Source organism: Pelodiscus sinensis, chromosome 8, assembly GCF_049634645.1.
Source record: "Pelodiscus sinensis isolate JC-2024 chromosome 8, ASM4963464v1, whole genome shotgun sequence".
In the NCBI taxonomy this organism is placed as follows: domain Eukaryota; kingdom Metazoa; phylum Chordata; order Testudines; family Trionychidae; genus Pelodiscus; species Pelodiscus sinensis.
In genome coordinates this window covers 43,591,438-43,615,069 of record NC_134718.1, presented here as the reverse complement: position 1 = coordinate 43,615,069, position 23,632 = coordinate 43,591,438, and the positions used below count along the sequence as shown (strand labels likewise).

Genomic DNA, 23,632 nt, shown 5'->3' with positions numbered 1-23,632 from the left:
TTGACCTGAAGAGCACCTGAGCTTCTGCTTCTTTAATCATCTTACCACAGCCAAGCATTGTTTCCTGATCCATTCCAGTGATAATCTAGCAGTGCCATACACCCTATCAAGCAGCACAATCTATGTATCCCCACCTCCCCCCCCCATCTGGATCCTTTTCAGCTTCTCGTCCACCTCTCATATCCTTGCTCTTGAAATACAGTAAACTCAAGGGCGCAATTTTGGGAGCACAAGGGAGGCAGCCGCCATGTGTACCGAGACATGGCTTCTGTGCATGCCTGTCACACCTAACTAGTAAAAAGAGGGAGCAGAGGAGTAATTCACAAAATCTGTGTACTTTGTCCTTGCTCTCCAATTGTCTGGGGAACAGGAAGAAAAGCAAGCAGCATCCCAGGACACGTGGTTGCAGCCCCCCTGCTCTCCCAAAATTGAGCCCTTGAGTAAACTCTTCTTTCCTCTGGAACTGTTGAGTCTCATGAGTGTGGAAAATCCCCAATCATATAGTCACTTTCTCATGCTGGTATTCATCCATCGTATGTTGTTTTTCTGTCCCCTGTATGTCATCATTATCTTTCCTTAGGCTCTGGTCCCTGGCTATCTCCATCGTCGCTTCCTCTCTCCAGCAGGGACTAGTTCTGGTATCCTTTCTTTTCTTCCTGACCACCCCATCTCCTGCCTGGTTTTGCTCCTCATTCCCAATGCAGCAAACGTATTATTCAACTTGATTTCACCAGCACTAGCTGGTCTCTTCCTCTGCCTTATTCAGAATTTTTCCTGTGGCCTTTTAATGAAACTTTAGCTAATTGCAGTGCAATTATAGTTGACATTACTTTGATCACTGGGCAGTATAACAGTAGCTATTATGATGTATACAGTATATATCAAAACACACACTTGCAGTATTCTCAAAGAAAGCAAGCAGTGAGTATGTTTAATAAGAGACAAAGGCATATCTCAGAAGTGTGATGAAAAAATGGATTTTTTTTCAGTTTCACTGACAATTTCGATAGGGGGGAAAGAAGAATCGTGAAAAAAATAATTTTGTATTGAAGTAAGCTTTTTAAAAAAATTTTCATGAATCAAAACATTGAAAAAATACTTGGTTTCTAATTAAATGTTTTGTTTGACATAAAATGACACATTTAATTTAAGATTTCATGTGCTTGAATTTTTAAAATAAAATTTAAGGACATTTTGAAATGAAAAGATATTGTGAACTGAAAAATTGAAATGTTACCTTTAAAATGTTTAAAAATTCCTGAAAAAAACCTACCCAATACTTTGTTTGTTTTGAAGACAAAGAGGAGCCACAAACAATTCAATGAAACCTATATACATTTATGAAATTTGGTAATCACCAAATCTCCATTTTTTTACTGCAGTATGTTTTGCCCAAAAGGCTGAAGTAATGTACCTAGATCAAGCAAAGCACTCCAACAACTTCCTGATGGGCTTCTTCTCCTTCGAGAATAAAAAATAGCGATATTAAATATGGAATGAGATGATAACATCAATGCTAATGATTGTATGCAGACTTTCAAAAACACCATTTTTTAAAAACCCATTTATTCTTCCTGTTGGTCATGATACAATCTTCAGATCAAATCTAATATGATTTAATTTTTTCTCTTAGATTATTCTGAAGAGAAAATAAAGAAAACTAAATAAAATGGTCTCTCTTTAAGTTTATATTAGGCTATGCTTTCCCTATTAATCTTCTAACTCATTAATTATTAATTATTATTATTTATTATTAGAAGACAATCTTTCTATTAAACGGCACCATTCTTGTCTGTCTGTTATGGGATTTTCAACTTGCTGCTCCTGTGCATGCGCCAATGTGGCTGCCCCCGACAGCTCCTTCAGGTGTGCTCTGTCGCCTGGCCATACAGCTCCACTCCAGCTCCTCCTAGCAGTTAGCAACACCTTGAATCATACTTAGCCATCCAATCTTTCTCCTAAATTGCTAGCTTAAAACTTTATTTTTGACTTTTTGGTGGACTTTTTGATTATTTTGAGTCTTTTAGTACGCTGTTAGAAAGACTGGCTGTTTAAAAAGTTTTTTTTATTATTTTGAGTCTTTTGGTGTGCTTTTAGAAAGAGTGTCTTTTTAAATTTTTTTATTTTCCTTATAAAATAGATATGATTACAAAGAGGTATCTTTGTGTCCTTGGAGTCACCTTGGGTGCCTAAATCTTTTTTTTTTTTTTTTTTTTTTTGATAAAAATTAAAGCTGAATTCTTAAGTGATACTCAAAATCCCTTACTCTTGGGGATATTCCTACTGAAATCAATAGCACTAACTAACATTCAAATAAATAGGCTTTAGCCATGAACATCTGATCATGTAACCATAGTCTAGTTCATGGGTTCTCAGCCTAGCAGTCATGGCTAGAGTTGGGTGAAGTTTTTTGGACAAATCAGTTCAAAACAGTTTTGAACAATTTAAAAGATTTTTGAACAAATCAGTTCAAAACAGTTTTGAACAATCTAAAACATTTTACATGACTATCACAAATAGTTTTGGCTTTTTTTTCCCCTTGATTTTGGCCCTAGTCACAAAATAGCTGGAGGAGAACGAGGTCATGGTGATCCTCATTTATAATTTTTAGGATTCAGGGTCCAATCCCACTCTGCCTAACACAGCAGGGATGTGAACTTGGGTCAGGCAGAAGGAATGAAAATGGCTCTGTAGCCTTGTGGTTATTACATTCTTTTGGGTGGTGGTGACCCTGTCCCTGCTCTAATGCTTATTAATGTATTTTATACAAAGATGACCAGCTTCAGAAGAAAACTCTCTAGCCCCATAGTTAGGGTGCTTTCGGATGTTTTCATTTGAACTATTTTTTTAACTTGAACTGGACTTTTTTTTTGATTTGCAAACATTTGTCAGGAATTTTCTGAATCATTTTGGGTAAAATAAAAATTAAGGGGTCGGGAGGAGAGACTGCTTTCAAATTATTTGCCCAGCTGTAGTCATGACTATGCAAGAGGACTGTTAGATGGGATAAGAAGCAGGGTTGGTAAAATTGTTTCTCTGTTGTAACATGGGGAGCATGGTATGGAGGCGATTGAGAAGCACTGATCTAGATGATTTCTAAAGGTTAGAAACTGTATTAGAAACCAGAGAGCATTCACACCACACATGTAAAAAACAGTCAATCTATTTTCTGAAAAAAATGTTTAGTGGATTCAGGAGCTTCACTTTAATCTAGACAGCAATGCATCTTGATTGCTTAGCTGCTTCAGCCATTTGCTTGGACTTAGAATGCTGTTTAAACTTCACCAAACTTTGGGCTCTAGAAGGATAATCTTTCTTTCACCAATGTTGCAGAATGATGATCATAAAATAACCACAATGTATGTGTAGAGCATGCCAAAGAGTTCTTCTGAAAGATGGAAAAATATTGTGTATGTACAAGTTATTATAACAAGTGAAATACTTAATACTGTAGTGAACAATTAGATATGTCGATTACACTAAAAGAAAGATAATTGTAATAGCTTTAAAAAATAGCCTTAGCAGCCACACTATATGATTTTCATGATGTTTTGTTCAATTTCTTACAGGCAACTTCAAAAAATTGTACACGATATCAAGAAAAATGAAAGTGGAATAATGAGCAAGTTCAAAAAGTAAGTTTAAATGTTGATACAATTGTACCTCGTTTAAAGTTCAGAATATTTAGCATGTGGTATGTGGTATGACCATTCTGAGGGTAGGACCGTGTGTTTCTAGATAGACATATACCAATAACAACTTTAGCCCAGAGCTGCTCCACATGCAAAACACATTGGCTCAAATGTAGGTCAAGTGTTAGTAGTATACAACTTCAGTGAAGTCAGTATAAGTGCACCTGCTTAAGCAGGTCTGAATTCATCCCATGGATTATTCATAGAACATTTGTACCACAAGCGTTACATAAAAACCGACTTGAACTCTCCTGGAATACGTTCTATTTATTAATCATTTGTATTAAAGCAGTGCCTACTCCCATTCATGGGTGCTTTATAGATAAGTAAACAAATCAGCAGTTCCTGCCTCTGACCTGGTCTACACTCTAGATGAAGGTCAACCTAAGATACGCAACTCCAGCTGTGTTAATTGAGTAGCTGGAGTCAACATATCTTAAATTGCGGTCCACACAGTGGGAGGATGATGGGAGCAAACACTCACATCAGCTTCCCTTACTCCTTGCAAGGAGCAGGAGAACTGACACCAATGGAGGAGCCCTATGAGTTTGATTTAATGACTCTTCAGTAGACCCACTAAATCGAACCCCAGAAGATGGACTGTGGCAGTATAAATGTACCCTCTGAGAGCTCACATTCTAGGCTACTTAAAATTATTTTTGTTGAGAGGAAATCAGAATATATTTAATTTTTTTATGTATGTGTGTTTGTAAGTCCTTTTGATAGTTGTAGGAATATAGTTAATTACAAAGAAGAGAATCAGGAACTAAGACTCTTTGTTTCTTAAAGGCCCAGCTGTTCTTGTTGTTTATTCTCCAACTTATGTCACAATCTTCCTGTCTGTGAAACAAAAAATTTGGTCCATGCTTACCTTTAATCGTGTGCACAATTGGTTACAGGCTGGGAGCCTTAGTTGCTGTGGAGATTATGATCTCCATAGTAAATCATTATGTGTGGTGTTTTACACACTATGTACTGAGTGCACACTATCGCAAAGGAGTCAGGGAAACTAATCAAAGCACCTGGATAAAGAGGTAACAAAACAAAAACAGTATAATCATACAAGTAATTTAGCCGAATTAAAAAGAAACTGGTGTTTCCATTTATGTACCAATATAATATGTTTCAGACTTTTTATTGATGCTCAAAGCCTTTTGTTAATAAAAATGGGGGAATCCAATTAAAGTCCAAAATAGTGTATCATGTAGCCATAAACATTACAGTAATGCAGTTTTGTGCAAAGAAAATATGTAAAACCATATCAAGCACATTAACAACACTCATGGGCAGCTTCATAAAAAGATTTTAAAGAGTTTCTTTATCACCCTACACTTCCAAAGTGACAACAAAACATTCCACCCTATAATTAGATTCCAATTTTGGGTTGGTTTTATTATCAGTCAGTTTATCTGCACCAGTTCAGAGTTCTGACTAAGTTTGACAGGTTCAATTAATTTATTAATAATAGTTGTATTTATGTAGTGTACCCAGGGCACAACACAGCAATAAATACAGTAAAAACATAACATTAACTAAAGAAAACAGTATAAGAAAACCCCATTCTATAAGCAAAAATGGGCCAGAAGAAAAAGATGCAGTCCATGTGAAAGGACCAACAATAGTAATATTAAAGAACGCTTTTGAAAAAAACCCAGCCATTTCTTAAATGCTGGGAGATATGGGTTGAAATGCAGGATATAGAAGAACGAGAGCTAATTTCCAGCACAAGTGGTGGAAACAGTAAAAACAAGAACTCTAGAAACAAAGATAGCATCAGGACAAGTTTATTAACAAGATAGCATCCTACAGCTCATTAAACACTCTGTGCACAATCTCAAAAAGCACTTGTAAACCTCTTCAGCTTCAAATAACTAAACAGAACCTCCAACTTCTGTGGGAGTATTTCTAGGCTTAAATTTTTGCACATCCATGGGGCTTTGCTGTATCAGCCTCAGAACCCATTGCAAAGAGGTAGATCCAGATTCAGATCTTGGTACTTTTTAAAATTGAAGTCATTCATTCAATTAACTGCCCGCTATTCATGACAAGGAGTCCTGTGGCACCTTATAGACTAACAGATGTATTGGAGCATAAGCTTTTGTGGGCAAAGACCCACTTTGTCAGATGCATGTTGACGAAGTGGGTCTTTGCCCACGAAAGCTTATGCTCCAATACATCTGTTAGTCTGTAAGGTGCCACAGGACTCCTTGTCACTTTTGCAGATCCAGACTAACACGGCTACCCCTCTGATACTTGCCTGCTATTTAGCGTATGGTGTGCAAAATTGCGAAAGCAGTGCTGGTCTCACATTAACTGAAATGCCTCAAATATCAGCTGATTACTTATTGATGCTAATGAGGCCAAAAGATACGTTATTTTTAAGCAGCTGTAAATGTTCCCACAAACCTGTCTGGATTTTCTTTGGATGAATCTTGTAGAATTGAAAATTATACCTCTGCTATGGAATTATATGGGATGTTTCACAAACCTCCAATAAACGTATGGGTGAAAGCTTGGCCTCACTGAAGTCAATGGGAGCTTTGCCATGGACTGCAGGGAGGCCAGGATTTCAGGCTTTATATTTTAGAGCTGAATAATTTCTACAGATTCCTATTCAGGCCAACAAAACTGTTCCAGAGGGATTAATTCGCAAGTGTATTACATTTAATTTAAATACAGAACAGGGTGTATTTAGGGCACTTTCAAAGTTAATGAAATTGTTTATCATCCTGATTTCATTTGGAATCACTTTTGATGTAATTGTCTATGTTGCAGATAAAAGATATGCTGAAGAACAATTATAATCTTTCTCTCAAACAACATGCACTTAGATAGGACTTGATCCTCTTCTGCTGAAGTCATTTCAAGTTTTTGCTATTAACTTCAACAGGACAGGATCATGCCCACTGCCACTGGTTTCAAAAAGCAGTCCTAAAGAGTACAAGTGTTATACAAGTACATATTTTTAATTTCATCAGCATGTACAGTAGCTAGATACATGTTGGACCTCCCTCGTCCGGCACCCTCAGGAACTGACCTGCCCCAAACAAGGGGATTTGCTGGACCAGGGGAGGTCCCAGTGGCAGAGGAGGTGGCAGACACTGCAGGCCCCTGAGCTCAGCAGTTGGGGCCAGACCTTCGCGTCTGCTGCTGCCGGCCCCTTGCTACTGTCCAGCCGCAGGGTCCAGAACTCCCTGCTGCTTCTTCATGCCTCCCTCACTCAACACAGGGCTCCCAGATGAGTTCTAGGCCCCTCTGCCGCTCTTACCCCACAGCCCGAACTCCCTATACCTGGGCTCTGTGATCCAGGAACATCTGTGGTCTTGCTGGACCACAGATGTTGCCAGACCAGAGAGTCCTGGCTAAGTGAGGTACAACCTGCAGTAAGCTCTAGGAAACAGGATCCTGTCTTTCATGTTTGCATACTGCAAAAATTGTGGGTGAAACCTTGGCCTCATTCCAGTCAAAGGCAAAATTCCCACTGTCTTCGATGGGATTCACTAAATAATATAAATACAGACAGTACCTTTTCTGTGGATTTGCGGTTGAATTTTAGAAGAACTAACATATTTTAAGAAACTAACACATACGGATGTCGCCATAAATTGTTTCATTTCTGTGACAGAAACATAATTTCTTTTCTATTGCTATTTAGGTTCCAAAATGAACACGTGGCCTTAATTTGCAAAACTGGGAAAAATACTTGGGATCGGTATGCTATTTCAAAACCACACAAGGCATGATAGATGGCTCAAATACAGAGCTCTTCTGTGCTTCACAAGCTTTTGTTCTGCCAGGGCCACAGCCAGGATTTACAGAGCCTTGGTCAAAATACAAAAGCAAGGACTCACAATTTATGATCCCAACACCTACCATATGGGCCAGGCCACACATCCCTCCCCCTCACTTGGAAGGGTCCTTATGGACTTCACCTCTACCATTTTCCTTTGTCTCTGGTGTTCTTAGATACCTTAGCAAAATTCCAGCATACTTCAGTGGCATGCTGGATTTGGGGCCACTCTTGCATCAAACCTAGACCTGGGACCAAGCACCAGCCTGGCAGTGGCCCTGATTTCTTCTTTCTAACATGCCTGTGCTAACCTGGATGAGATATAGGAATAATGTTGTTAAGAATGCTTAATAACGTTTTCCCTGCAGGATAAGTTATACTCCTGTTATCTGGAACTCACAACCATTCAGCAAGGAATAACTACCTGTACTTTTTTCTGTGGCATCACTGGTTGAGAGCTGGGCAAACTGTAAAAAATGTTCCATGAATATTTGAGACTGATAATGAATTCATTTTGGCCATGCCTGCATCATACAGTGCCAGATTTATGCACAAACTAAGTAAGCTACAGTTTAGGGCCTCAGATTATGAGGGGCCTCTAAATACAAAAAATAGATAGTTTTTAGTTGCATCCTCAGTATATATGCAAATAAACTTTCAGGCTGTCTCTAGACTTGCCAGTTTTTCCGGAAAATCAGCCGTTTTTCCGGAAAAACTTGCCAGCTGTCTACACTGGCCGCTTGAATTTCCGCAAAAGCACTGACTTCCTACTGTAAGTAATCAGTGCTTCTTGCAGAAATACTATTCTGCTCCCGTTCAGGCAAAAGTCCCTTTTGTGCAAAGCTTTTGCACAAAAGGGCCAGTGTAGACAGCTCAGATTTGTTTTCCGCAAAAAAGCCCCAATCGCGAAAATGGCGATCGGGGCTTTTTTGCGGAAAAGCGCGTCTAGATCGGCAGGGATGCTTTTCCACAAAAAGTGCTTTTGCGGAAAAGCGTCCGTGCCAATTTAGACGCTCTGTTCCGAAAATGCTTTTAACGGAAAACTTTTCCGTTAAAAGCATTTCTGGAAAATCATGCCAATCTAGACGCAGCCTCATTGTTCTTTCTGCTAGGATAATACACATTTTTAGTAATGCTTTGGGGCCTCTTAAACTTGACATATCTTAGGGTCTCAGCATATCTTAATCCAACCCAGGCACCATGCATATGTGTGTGCTCACTTACTGCAACTATATGAACAGTACAGTTTCATTAGCACATACTGTGGCAGAAACCAAATCTTAAAATTTATATATCTCGGTATTCAGTCAGATACACTCAGCCAATCAGGGAACAGAAACAATGTTGGTCTTAGCTGAGCAATTACAAGTTAGAAGAATGCTCATGTCTTGAACATTGAGTATCAAATTCCTGCAGCAAAGTGTTAAAAAAAATCAAGGGGAAATGAGAGAATAAATTGAAGGAATTCATAATGGCTCAGAGACCTTCAAGAAGCACATAAGAAAATGTTACAGTCACCATGGACATTCCCAGTGAATTATTCACTCAGCTCTGCAAACAAACATACCAAGAAGCACGTCTTCTGGGACTTGATAGAAAGCCCTATTGGAGTCAAGGGGAGTCTCTCCATTGACTTAGGTGTTGGCTCAAGCCCGGGTTAAGGAAATCACAGTAAGGAAATTGTTGGATTAAATATTCGAATTTATTCTGAAAGAGCATTTTAATGCAAATTGTATTAATGCTTTATATTAATACAAAAAGCAAAACATTACTAGCTTCAGATACTTCTGCTCAAGCAGGTAAATAGCCCATATGCACCAAAAGATCTGACTTGAATAATTCAACAGAAATGTGTAGCTCTTCTTATGAGAGGATGTCAGATCATTAATGAAATAATAAATAGATCACTATGCTAAGCTCCTGAAGGTGCTTTCCCAGGGTTTACTGTTAAGCAAACAGGAATGTGCCTGATTTTAAAGTCTAGGTATAGCATAGTACAGTTGCAAACAAAGAGAAGCCTATGAAAAATGCTTCACTCTTTCTATAAATAATCTTTTGGCTCACTCAGTACTACAGAATCAAAGCTATTCCAATTGTATTCCCTCATGAAAAATAATCGGCGTCAAACTACCTATGTTAGTACTTCCACTATTGTCTCAAACATACAGTACCTCATATATGGAACAGATGCAAGGGCTGAGGGCCGAAATTTGATCTGATACCAACATAAATCAGTAAACCATTGAATGCAAGAGCTATGCATGCACAGTACCATTAGGGGGATCAGAATCTGGCCAAGAAGATAGTCTGGGAAAACGTTTAAGCCTCCATCAGAATTTAGAACATATGCAAATCCAAGTTGTAAATTAGAACCATAGAACACTGACTTCTTATCACCTCACATATAAGCCTCTTCCATGGGTGATGGTTGAAGCTGTTGCTTGGGAAACCAAATTCCCCAGCCTGTAGCCCCACCTTTGCCCTGCCCATGCCCTGCCCCCTTCCCGCTGTCTTTCTCCTCTTCCCTCCCTCTTGCTGCTCACCTCTTCCAGCCAAATCCCTAAACCCAAATGTAGCAAATGACATTTTTTTAAAAGACATTACATTCTTCTAAAATTTCTTTCTAAAGAAAATGGAGCATGTTTTCCACTGCATGCCAGATTGTGAAGCCTGGACATGCAGAAGGTACCTAATTAAAAACACTACATTTGGGAATAAAAATGTCAGTCACAGTGGCTCTGTCTAGACTGGCATGATTTTGCGGAAATACTTTTAATGGAAAAATTTTTGTGTTAAAAGTTTTTCCACAAAAGTGCGTCTAGATTGACACGGATGCTTTTGCGCAAGAAAGCCTCAATCGCCATTTTAGCCATCGGGGTTTTTTTGCACAAAACAGTTCTTCCCTGTCTATACTGGCCCTCTTGCGCAAATATTCTTGCGCAAGAGGGCTTTTTCTCGAGCAGGAGCGTGAAAATATTTGCGCAAGAAGCACTGATTTTGTACATTACAAAGTCAGTGCTCTTGCACAAATTCAAGCAGCCAGTGTAGACAACTGGCAAGCTTTTGCGCAAAATCTTGCCAATCTAGATGCACCCAGTTTGTTTATTTTTTACATACCCTGAAGTTTGTCAGAGATTTATTTGTAAAACCTTTGTAATAAGGGCAATTCAGCTGCCCTGCTGAATACAACATTAAATATTATGGAATACATGATGCAGCTCTTCTCTGTTTTATATTTTCTTAATTAGTATTTCTAAACTGATTCATATATTAAATATACTGGTAAGCCTTCAGAATGTAATCAATCCTGATTACTACATATTTAATGCACTGAAACAAAGACATTTTAAATTAATCAGTCAGAGCTGTTTAGTGTATTCATAATGTAAATCATTGCTTTTAGAAAAAGAGAGCACTAATATACTGTGTGTGATCTTCATAACAATAGACATGTTTATGAAAATTTACCGTATGTTAATGTTAAAATTGTTTCCAAGGACTTTAGGCATAAGAAAGAATTTTATATCTTAGAATTTTAATTTGGTAGAGGATTCTCTTAAAACTTGTTCATCAAATAGAAGTAAAGAAAGGGAAACTCAATTGTCTGATATCTGAAGAAAAGAAATGTTGTCCCTTTGGCTCTCTTTAACAGGGGGTGAAGTGAGAGCAGGGATGGATAGAAAGAACAGAAAGACTTTGGAAGAGTTTTTGTATTATAGTAATTAATTTTAAAAATGTGTTTTTAGATAAGGATGGTGTTTTGAAGAATTTATTTAAAAAAACGTCTTAAGAGCATTAAGGGTAAACGTGAATACTCAAATTGTGCATCCAAAACTCTACGCAATGATTTTTTAGAGATGTGATTTTATAAACTTCAGCAACAAACTAATGAAATATCTAAAGCAAATTTTAAACTACGATACTGTGGACATAGTGAAACACAACTGTTTTTGCCAGTAATTTCAGAAACTGACAGCATATACCTCCTGGTTGGCACACGCCTGTTAAATGGCTTCATTACCACTTAGTGGCTCTTTCACAGGTTCAATGTTATGCTAATACATCTGGCAAACTGGAAGACTTTTCACTTTTAAGTTAATAGATTCACTGGGAGAGTGGGGAAAAAGTCACCAAGCTCTCACAGCAATAAGCTACTGTGGGAGCTTTCAGGAATGGTCAGAATAAGGATAGGAAGAAGGGAATGGTTGAGCACTAAGACCCAGGGAAAAAATCCCGCCTCCTCCTCCCCGCCTCACTTACCTCTTACACCCACTGCCCATAGCTAGGCCCAATTGGGACAAAGGGAGCAACTGTCCCAGGGCCTAGAGCTTTTGGCTATTGTTGGTGCTACTGAAGCAGCAGCAGCAACAACCAGAGCCCCAGGCCTTTTAACTTGCTGCCAGAGAACCGTGGGGCATGCTCCATGCAGCACTAACGTCTGCCTGTGGGCATGGCCCCAACCTTGCCCCTTCTGCCTAAGGCCCCACCCTTTTGAGAGGCCCAGAATAGCCCCTGCTTCTCCCCTTCCCCCCACTTTGCCTAAGGGCATGGAGAAGCTGTCAGTCCTGCTGCCCGTAGCTTCTTCCTAGGATTGTTATGAACTTAATTAGGCTTTATATCTTCATAGACATGTGCACATATCTATAATGAATAATGCTGCCTGAAGCTTCTGCTCCTCTGTATGTGTGTTTCTTTAAAACAGTTCTTAACCAAAAACTCAGATTACATCCTATATTCTTGGCTGTTTCCAAGAAGTACTCTCTTTTCAATGCTTTTGCCTGCAGCTATTGGCTGAATGTCTGTGACAATGACCTGTGTCTTCAGTTGCAGATCTCTTTTGTCATCAGCTTTTATTATGTGTCTGGCTAACGCTTGTCTTCCTGCAACAGTTAGTTATTGGATCATAAATATAATAATTATTGTTTACAGGCTAAAAAATAAACCCCCTCCAAGTGTACCGCAAAGGGATTATGCTTCAGGTAAGGATGACTTAATGGAACTTTAAACTGTATATTTTTTCTAAGAGTGTTACAACTGCATATTTGCTCACATTTATTTTCTAAGGCGGGGTGGGCACAAGGGCCTCTGCAGGATGAATCCAGCCCATAGAGGTCCTGCTGCTCTCCCGCCTCAGGCCAATCAGGGCCTAGGGACAGGGGCGCATGCAACACTTAGGGTATGTCTACACTAGCCCCCCTAGTTCGAACTAGGGAGGCTAATGAGGGTGACCGAAATTGCAAATGAAGCGCGGGATTTAATATTGCAAATGAAGTGTGGGATTTAAATATACCACGAGGAGTAACAGCTAATTCGAGTTAGGGGTTTACTTCATACTCCCGTTTGACTGCCGCGTGTAGACACAGGAAGTTATTCCGGGCTAGTCAGTTTCCAAAATGGTGACCACCCGGGAACATGCTAATGAAGCGCAGGATATTTAAATCCCACATTTCATTTGCAATTTCGGTTGCCCTCATTAGCCTCCCTAGTTCGAACTAGGGGGCTAGTATAGACGTACCCTTAGAGTTAACTCTGGCAGTTGACTCAGCGCTGCGTGCCGGAGGGCAGGGGGTGAGAGACTTTGCTCTCCACCCACCCCTAGGCCTGCATGCAAAGTCTCCTCCCACCCTGAAAGGGACTCTGTACTTAGAGTCAACCGCCAGCTGCTGCTCAGCTGGTGGGTGACTCTAAGTGCCACTCTCCCTTGCAGGGCAGGGACACACTTTGCGTACTCCTCCTACCCCCAGGCTCTGATTGACCTGGGGTAGGAGGGAAGTGTGTGAAATCTCCTCCCACCTCCAGAGGCGCAGAAGCCTAGAAGGAACCACCAGCTGTTCAGAGTCCCCAGCTGATCCTGGGCTTCATGCGGTGCTGCAACTTTGAAACGCCGCAAATTGCATCAACAATTCGATTAGCCAAATAATCAAAATTTTACCTCCCTAAGCTACATTTGCTAATCTTACAACTTTACTGCCTGCTATTTTGTTTTACTTTTATTTTAAAATGTTAAGAATTGTTTTGTGAAGGAGAAAATAAAGTAAAATAGCACCAGCGGAATGACTGGAACTTTTTATTTTTTTGGGAAAGTGAATAAACTAGAATTATTTACCTCTTTCATAACACAAGAACAGGGGAATACCTAATGAAATAAATAGGCAGTAGGCTCAAAACAAACATAAGGAAGTATTTGTTCCCATAGTATGCCTGTGGAACTTGTTGCCAGGTATACAACTAGGCTGTGTCTAGACTGCATCCCTTTTCCGTAAAAAGGATGCAAATTAAACACATCGCAATTGCAAATGAAGTAGGGATTTAAATCCCCCCCGCTTCATTAGCATAAAAATGGCTGCCGGTTTTTTTCCGGCTCGGAGCTTTGCCGGAAAAAAGCGCCAGTCTAGACGCGGCTCTTTCGGAAAATAAAGCCTTTTCCGAAAGATCCCTTATCTCTCTTAAAATAAGGGATAAGGAATCTTTCAGAAAAGGCTTTATTTTCCGAAAGAGCCGCGTCTAGACTGGCACTTTTTTCCAGCAAAGCTCCGAGCCGGAAAAAAGCGGCAGCCATTTTTTGCTAATGAAGCGGGGGGGATTTAAATCCCTGCTTCATTTGCAATTGCGATGTGTCTAATTTGCATCCTTTTTATGGAAAGGGGATGCAGTCTAGACACATCCCTAGGTTAAAAAAAAGAAGTGGATGAGGTAATGGTCATTCTGATAATCGTTCGGTGACGTTGGTAAGTTCTGAGTGGGCAGGCTTTCACAGCCCTAAATCTATCATAGTTAATTGACACCAAACTTGAAACTTCACCAGAAAGGCCAAGAACTGAACTGTCAAGAAATCTGTACTAGCTCTTCTTCTCTCTTCATTTCCTTTGAAAAACTGGCATGGCAGCGTGGGCAAGCTTGTATTGCTACTATTCATACTGGAGATAAGAAAAACACTACATTGTCCAGTGCATCAGGCTGGGACTCTTTTATGTGCACTCTAAATTAATTTCTAAAACCACATTACCAATGCTATTAAGCCAAAACCAAGTGTGGTTTCAGGAAATTGCACTTGTGTGCGTCTGTAATACAATAGTGTTAATCAATCAGTAGTTAAGTTGAATGCTTATGATCACTATTCCATTCCCTTAAATGACTCAAATGTTTGGTTTAGAACATGCAGAGGATGAAGATGAACAATGGTCAGATGATTTTGTAAGTACATTTTCCTGGGGTCACGAAGCAGTTATTTTTTCAATTAAGTCCATCCGTGAGATAATAATGAATGTTTAGTTCTGAATCAGATATTTTCAGTCATATTTACATTTCTGCTATGAAAATCTTAGGCTGTGTCTACACTGGCGTGATCGCACACAAAAGCAACTGCTTTTGCGCAAAAACTGGCCGCGTATACTTGCGCAAGTAAACTGACGGTCTAATGTATAAAATCAGGGCTTCTTGCACGAGAATGCTGACGCTCCCGCTCAGGAATTAGCCCTCTTGCACAAGAGCTCTTCCAGAAGAGGCCAGTGTAGACAGGCAAAATGAATTTCTTGCGCAAGAAAGCCCTATGGTTAAAATGGCCATCAGAGCTTTCTTGCCCAAGAGAGCATCCACACTGGCATGGATGCTCTTGCGCAAAAGCACATGCCAGTGTAGACGCTCTCTTCTGGAAGGGTTTTTGCAGAATAACTCTTCTGCAAAAGAGTTTTTGATTGAGAACATGCCAGTGTAGATGTAGCCTTATTGTATTACAAGGTTAAACATTTCCAAAAAAACCCTTGATTTAGGTACCTTGATTTTTAAGTATCCATTTAGAGACACTTGGGTCTAATGTCCAGAAGCCTATTAATGGTAGCTGTAGATGATCAACATCTTTGAAATTCAGGATTACGGTGTCTCAATTTGATCACCCAAATGGGCACCCAAAACTAGTGCATACTTTTGAATAAACACTGGCCTTTTCTTAATTAGAAGATTTACAGATACCCTTGGAACCTGACCGTCTCCAAACCAGAGAATTCTCTGGACCAGAGGAGGTCAATATTGTCTAGCAGCATTACTAAAACTTCCACTGCTTACTAGGCTGTTAGAGGACATTTAGGGGTAAATTAGAGTTAAATAACAGCACGGAACACAGAGCTAGAACTGGGTGGCTGTAAACAAATTTTATGGGACCATGGGAAACTTGGCCACACACCTGAAAAGTGGACATCCGGCTAACTAAAATTATTCCGGACCATGGATGTTTCCGTACCAGAGAGTTCTGGACTAGAGAGGTTCAACCTGTATCTTTAGATTGTCAAATTAGTGGTTAGTAACTTATTTTTGGCATCAATTGATAAAACCCATGGTTTATTAGGCATTTTCCAAACACTTGGGGAAAAAACACAGGGTGAAATCCTGCCCCACTAAAGACAATGGGGAAAGTTCCACTGATTTTGATGAGTACAGGATTTCACCCACAGTTCCTGCCCTCAGAGACTATGCAATCTGTATAAATTCACTCTCCCCTGTTGTAAGATTCAGTCATCATTTTCTGACTTTCAGATACATGTAGGCTGTGTCTAGACTGGCATGATTTTGCGGAAATACTTTTAACGGAAAAGTTTTTCTGTTAAAAGTATTTCCGCAAAAACGCGTCTAGAATGGCACGGATGCTTTTGCACAAAAGCATCCGTGGCCAGTCTAGACGCGATTTTGCGCAAGAAAGCCCTGATTGCCATTTTAGCCATCGGGGCTTTTTTGCTCAAATCAGTTCTTCCCTGTCTACACTGGCCCTCTTGAGCAAGTATTCTTGCGCAAGAGGGCTTTTTCCCGAGCAGGAGCATGAAAGTATTTGTGCAAGAAGCACTGATTTTGTACATTACAAAGTCAGTGTTCTTGCACAAATTCAAGTGGCCAGTGTAGACAGCTGGCACGTTTTTGCGCAAAAGCAGGTGTTTTTGCACAAATCTTTCCAGTCTAGACGCACCCGTAATGTTTATCCATTTTTGTTTATTCCATGCTACTTGAGATGGATTCTTTACATTACACGACATCCCAGTTATGAACATCCCTAAAATGGCCTAAATTTGAGGAAAATTCAGATCCAAACTTTGTAGCTCAGTTCAATCTCTATTTTTGTTTATGTTTGAGATGACCAGATTGTCATTGCATAAAGAGTTTGAAAATTATTCATTAACCCTTAGAAAACTAGCTAATTCCCAGATAGATGTCATCCTAAGAATGGTGATTTTCTTGGGCTTTTGAGATGAGGCCCCATCAGGTAAGATAGAGGGTGGTAAGATCTCAGAGGTATGGAGTGAAGTAAAACATGACCCAGCCTGCTGCAGGACAAAGAACACTCCTTATTTTACAACCTGTTTCTCTAAAGCAACCTGTTTCTAGTCCCCGACCTCTCCCTGAAGACCAGAAACAAGGAAGGGCAGACAGAGGTCACATCAGCATCTGAGACTAAGAGGAACTGGCTTCCAGGAAAGCGGGCTGGTAGATAAGCATATGGTTGTTGAATCACTGATTGAGGGTGTGCAGTCCCAATTTAGCAGAGGGCCTATGGAGATGGGCGAGAGAAAGCAGAAATAGGAAGTGAGAGCTCTGTGGTGTTCCAGTGGTAAGGAGTGGAATGCTGAGGGGTACTGAAAATCTGGGTGCGTGAACTTGAAGTGTTAAATCCTTTTTTTCATGAGCAAAAATATTTTAAATACATATTATGATGCAATATAGTAATACTAATGAAGTTGACTGTGTTCATAACCATCATATGACAAGGAAGTGTTTTTGTAGGTTAGCAAACAATTCAAGTGGTGGGATGTTTGAGAGTTACTTCCACAAATGAAGCCACAAGTGTTTTACAAAGTAAGAAATGGGAAGCTGTGTGTTTCTAGGACAGCGATTATGAAAATCCAGATGCCCACTCTGATTCAGAGATGTATGTGGTCCCCAGTGAAGAGAACTGTGATGACAGTTATGAGCCCCCTCCGACTGAGCATGAGAAAAAGAAGATTCCCTCCTCGTTCACATTTTCAAGAGGAGACTATGCAGGTACCTATGAAATCTTTGGTTAATCCAGCCTATCAATCCCTCAACTATTGTGACCAGTGGCATGACCATTCATGAAAAACAAGAAAAATTTTCAAATGGTCTCGATGTCGTGTAAAGTCCATCTTAAGGGTGCCTAATTTCTGGGGGATTCATGAATTTGAGACCCCATCTCCCTCAGTATTACCATTTTCTGCCATGTTTTTAATTAGTCTACTTTGTACCTGGCCAACAAGCTTTGTGATGAACATTCAAACCAAGTCATGAAACAGAATACATAGCATTTTGGGGAAGAAATTTCACTGAGCATGCCCCAGGAATTACCCAGTTAGCCTGTGGGTTGGTTCTTCCCTAACCGATTTAAGGTCAAGCAGGAAGGACACACTATTTTTTGATCTTGTTTATACCCTAACTTGTTAGCCAAGCAAGTGTAAAACAGGGGCTGTAATAGTCCCAAAGATTTAAGCCCATAGTTGCCCTTAACAATTGGGCATACAAAGTAGATAACCTGAAAAACAGGACTGGAAGGAGATGAGTCTGCTTAGATCATTTCAACAGACTCTTCTATTCCCTTCAACATTATATTCTGTTTGCGCCAAATACTGTTGTCATGGAAGTCAGTGGAGGTTTAGATATTAACATCAGGTAGACCAAGGTTTGGGCCATTGGGAAAAAGTATATCAACATAACCATCCCCCATCACACTCCTCCTCCCCCATTTCTTTCAGTTTCATTATCTGAGGCTCAGATAATAAGAACATAAGAACATAAGAACGGCCGTACTGGGTCAGACCAAAGGTCCATCTAGCCCAGTATCCTGTCTACCGACAGTGGCCAGCACCAGGTACCCCAGAGAGGGTGGACCGAAGACAATGATCAAGCGATTTGTCTCCTGCCATCCCTCTCCAGCCTCTGACAAACAGAGGCCAAGGACACCATTTTATCCCCTGGCTAATAGCCTTTTATGGACCTAACCTCCATGAATTTATCCAGCTTCTCTTTAAACTCTATTATAGTCCTAGCCTTCACCGCCTCCTCTGGCAAGGAGTTCCACAGGTTGACAACACGCTGTGTGAAGAAGAACTTCCTTTTATTAGTTTTAAACCTGCTACCCATTAATTTCATTTGGTGTCCTCTAGTTCTTCTATTATGGGAACTAATAAATAACTTTTCTTTATCAGCCCTCTCCACACCACTCATGATTTTATAGACCTCTATCATATCCCCCCTCAGTCTCCTCTTTTCTAAACTGAAAAGTCCCAGTCTCTTTAGCCTCTCCTCATATGGGACCCGTTCATTTTAGTTGCCCTTTTCTGAACCCTTTCCAAGGCCAAAATATCTTTTTTGAGGTGAGGAGACCACATCTGTACACAGTATTCACAGTATAATGGACGAGGACAAGGCACTCAGCTACTATACTGCCAGACAGGTAGCTGAATAGCTGATAAACACATTGTTTGCACTCTCTGAATAACAAGGGATTATATTACTCCTTCTAGGTATCTAGGTGGTACCCCAGAGAAGCTGTTCATATCTCACCCACCTTTCTGCATGGGAACTTATGTGCTACAGTCCTTAAGTATTGTAGCATATAATAATGTTCTGTGACTGAAAGTGACAGGAACCTGTATCACCAGAGTAAAGATGCTCAGTTTGCATAGGTATTAAAGCAACTGTTCACAGTAATTATGTACTAAATTTGTTATTTTCCTCCCCCATTTAAAGACAATCGCACTACCCACCCAGAGCCACTCCCAAGCAGGCCAAGTCAGTCTTTGGTTAAACCCCAGAAGCCATCTAAACCATCTTTGCCATCGTCATCTGCCACTCTGAAACCAAAAACGCCACTTAAGACCAAAGCGTTCAATGCGGATGAGGTAAGGTTCACAGATACACAAGTCTTTACAGTAAAGATGAATTATTGCTCTATAAATATCATTAATTTTATGCAGCACCTGTTTAATATGCTAGCCTTTCATATTTGACTGCTGTGATTCAAATCATTAACTTGGCCATAAAAATAAATGCATAGTCTCTCACTAATTTTTAGTGGACATTTATTCACATCATAAAGGAGCCGTTCAGCCCACTTATCATTCTCCATTCATCAGAACCAGTCAGCAGACAGGTGAGGAAGGAACAGAAATGTTGAGCATCAGAGCAGGGCTACAGAATAGAGACAGTAGGTGATGGATCACTATGCCTCAGTTGGAGCTGTTTGGGGAAGGGGAAAAGTCCCTGGGAAAGCCCAACCTTATCCAGTCCCAGAGGGAGATTATAGATGCCAGAAACAAGCATTGGCATTAGTGCATCTTATCCATCCCTAGCAAGAAAGGCTTGTGCCATGAGACGTGTTTGACATAATGCATGCTTAGCTTGTAGTTTTTCCTCTGCGTTTTTCTCAGGATGATTATATTGTGCCTGTGGATGATGACGATAACTACATTGAACCTACAGAAGGCAGTTCTTCTCAACGTACAAAACGTGAGTTTCACCTTTTAAGCACATAATAATTATACACTAAGCTAAACAAAATACCACTGGATGTCTGTTCTAGGGTTCACAGTAGGTCTGTTCAGCAATTTAAAAAATGATTCATTGCACTGTTAAAAAAATAATAGAATACCCTTTTTTTAAAAATGTTTTTGGATGTTTTCCACATTTTCAAATTATTTCAGTTACAACAGTGCTCGCTTTATAATTTTATTACAAATATTCGCACTGCAAAAAAAAAATAGTATTTTTCAATTCTCCCATTACGAGTACTGACATGTAATCTCTTAATCATGAACACTGAACTTTCAAATGTAGAATTATGAATAAAAAATAACTGCATTCAAAAATAAAACAATGTAAAACATAAGAGCCTACAAGTCCACTCAGTCCCACATTGCATTGTAAGAACCACAGGCAGCATTATTTCCCATACATGTAAACAAACTTGTTTGAATGCAGTTATGTAACAAAAAAGAGTAAAGATTTGTAAGTTGCACTTTCATGGTAAAGAGACTGCCATGTGTATGAGGTGAATTGGAAAATACTATTTCTTTTATCATTTTTACAGTGCAAATATTTGTAATTAAAAGTAATATAAATTAGCACTGTACACTTTTGTATTCTGTGTTGTAACTGAAATCAATATATTTGAAAATGTAGAGAAACATCCAAACATATTTAATTCATTTAAATTGGTATTCTATTGTTTAACAGGGTGATTAAAACTATCATTGATCATAATTAAAGTTTTAATAATTAATGTTGAGGTAATCACATGAGTTAGTTGTGCTTAATTAACAGCCTTCATTCATAGAGAAGAGGGGCAGTTCTAAAGCAACTTCAGTCAAGTGAGGGGCAGTATAGGTCCCCTAATTACTATAGTCCAAGGGCAAATTTTAGGGTTGTCTTTCCCAACTGCCACATTTGGCTCCTATTTTTCTCTCCATGACCTTTCACAGTCCTGCACCCTACAATGGAGAATCTTGACTTGGTTTGGCACGCTTTTCTTCTCATCCAAGAAGCTGCTTCATTACAATTCTCCACACTTCGGGGTGTTCAGGCAGATTTTTAACAAACAGAGATATGGGGATTCATTTTTTAACCTTTGTTGCACCAGCTCTTTCACATGGCTGGCAAATTTGGGTATTTATGGCACGGGGGAAGCACTGAGAATAATCACATGAGTCAGAGATTCTTTTTCTGCCACAAATGAATTTTTCAAGGTTTCTTGACTAGCTCTCAGACTTTTGTCCTTGTTCTCATTTCATAAACATAACATTGGTATGTTTGTCTCTTTTTTTGTTTTAAGCTCCTGTAAACAGATCTGTCAAGCCAACAAAGCCAGTTCTTCCTAGCTCTGCCAGGACTGCTCCTGTACCTGTGTCTGCTTCTGTGCTAGGTATGCGGAGTTTATATTGGTGTAAAAGGATCACCCTGCAGACACCCTGTTTTGAGAATGAGGTTTGGAAATGCAATAGTATGGTTTCTGGATTGAAAAAAGCCTTAATATGTTACACATAAGTAGGGATGGCTGAACCAACTCAGACCTTGGCTTTTCCCTGGAAACAGCCAACCAGGCAATTGGTATGGGGGAGGTGGGTAATCTTGCTTCCTATCTATAAAAGTAGGAAATCTGAAAACCTGCTACTCCCCCCAGTGGCAGGCATTTTTCAGAATGTTGCCCGTGCATTGCATAAATCTTCATGCCTCACTTTGATTTTCAGGGAACAGACAGTAGCACTGTGCCCTGTTGTACCGCCTGCTCAGCTGGAATGAGACCCAGTAATCCTTCTTAACTGGGTGTTCCCACTGATCTTGTTGTTTGGCAATTTAAAAGTAAATACTGGAACATTCAAGATCCTTCTCTGCATTCCCACAAGCATCATCCATGCTTAGAGTTTTGGTGCATAAACTCCAGAGTGGTTTTGTGGTTGGTCTTTTTGTTTGTTTTTAAGTTTAAAAGCAAGGCAATCAAATGATACCAACATAGGATTTGCTGGGTTGTGTTGCTCCACAGCTGCTGAAGAGATTGCCCAGTAACCCACTAGATGGTGAGTTAGCACAAGACTTGATCAGGAGGGCAGTTCAAAATAGAACTTGATGATGAAAAGAAAGGAGATCTATCACAAAGGGGTAATAAGCACAGCCTCTTCTGACAGCAAGGTAATTATATAGTGAAGAGAGAGAACTTCAGGTTACTTGTATAAACATACATACAATCTCCCCTGTTGACTCTCTCTCTCCACACTGAACCTGATGATTCTGACTTAAACCCCTTGTGACTGTCTCAGTGCTACAAACAAAAGTACTATTCTATACTCTTTTTTTTCTGTATTCTTCAAGTCCAGTTAAAAAGCTATCATTCCCCCAGAGCAATTTACTGTGTATTTTCTTTCAGAGTTCCATATGCTCATCTCTTCTATTGCAAGATATTATGATATACCTGATGTGTTCAAAACATAAACCGATGACACATCCTTGTAAAATAAAAGCAAGTTCCCCTTCAGGTATTTCTGGTTTATAACAACCATTTTGCCAGTCGGCACTATAATAGATTCCTGCACTATAAATCTCGTTTAAGATTTAATAATAAAACTGGAATAAGCTACTTCTCTTGAATTCATTTCTGCTGTTTACTAAAGCAAAATAATAAAAGTCAGCCTCCAAAGGATCAATTTGAGCTAATCCCCCCCCCCCCCCCCCCCCCACACACACACACACCATGTTTCACTTAAAGAAACAGAACTAGCAGAAGCTTATTTGGGGGATAAAGCAATATGCAACATGTACTGTGAATGCAGAATTCATTTACTGTCCATAGCTACTATAATTATCTACCACACACACAGTTCTCCCTGTGGGTTATAATTACCAGTGTCAGTTGCTCATGGTAGTTCACTGACCAGATGATCTAGACATGTGGAGGACGGTCTAGACGTGGGTTGTGTCAATGCACACCAATGCTCCTGGAAGATGCTCATAGAACCAAAAGACCCTATTCTAGAGTTTTGCATCCATCTTTTTATATGCTTTAGTCCAGTGGTTTTCAAAGTTGAGTAATAGGCCCACCTGGGTAAGCCATTGGCAGGACCACTACATGGCTATTTTGAAATAAGGGTATGTCTACACTACCCCGCTAGTTCGAACTAGCGGGGTAATGTATGCATACCGCACTTGCTAATGAAGCCCGGGATTTGAATTTCCCGGGCTTCATTAGCATAAGCGGGGAGCCGCCATTTTTAAATCCCCGCTGCTTCGAACCCCGTGTAGCGCGGCTACACGGGGCTCGAACTAGGTAGTTCGGACTAGGGTCCTATTCCGAACTACCGTTACTCCTCGTGAAACGAGGAGTACCGGTAGTTCGGAATAGGACCCTAGTCCGAACTACCTAGTTCGAGCCCCGTGTAGCCGCGCTACACGGGGTTCGAAGCAGCGGGGATTTAAAAATGGCGGCTCCCCGCTTATGCTAATGAAGCCCGGGAAATTCAAATCCCGGGCTTCATTAGCAAGTGCGGTATGCATACATTACCCTCCTAGTTCGAACTAGGAGGGTAGTGTAGACATACCCTGAGCTATTCTGGAATAGCTATTCCGAAATAGCTTATTTCAAAATAGCACGTCTATACTCCAGGGA

General features: G+C 40.0%; 1 protein-coding gene across 10 annotated transcripts in view; it reads left to right on the top strand.

Moving 5' to 3' along the window:
- Nucleotides 1-23,632, top strand: part of BLNK (B cell linker) — a 185,186-nt gene that overhangs the window by 136,077 nt on the left and 25,477 nt on the right. For 6 of the 10 annotated variants that reach the window (XM_025179749.2, XM_006113160.3, XM_014581822.3 and 3 more), the window contains 8 exons: nt 3,570-3,635; nt 7,348-7,404; nt 12,412-12,461; nt 14,636-14,676; nt 17,349-17,505; nt 19,228-19,379; nt 19,908-19,986; nt 21,308-21,397. In XM_025179749.2, the coding sequence (XP_025035534.2) occupies nt 3,570-3,635; nt 7,348-7,404; nt 12,412-12,461; nt 14,636-14,676; nt 17,349-17,505; nt 19,228-19,379; nt 19,908-19,986; nt 21,308-21,397 (692 nt within the window). Of the gene's footprint in view, nt 1-3,569; nt 3,636-7,347; nt 7,430-12,411; nt 12,462-14,635; nt 14,677-17,348; nt 17,506-19,227; nt 19,380-19,907; nt 19,987-21,307; nt 21,398-23,632 lie in introns of all 10 variants that reach the window. The other 4 variants (XM_075935201.1, XM_075935203.1, XM_025179752.2 and 1 more) reach the window with 2 other exon arrangements.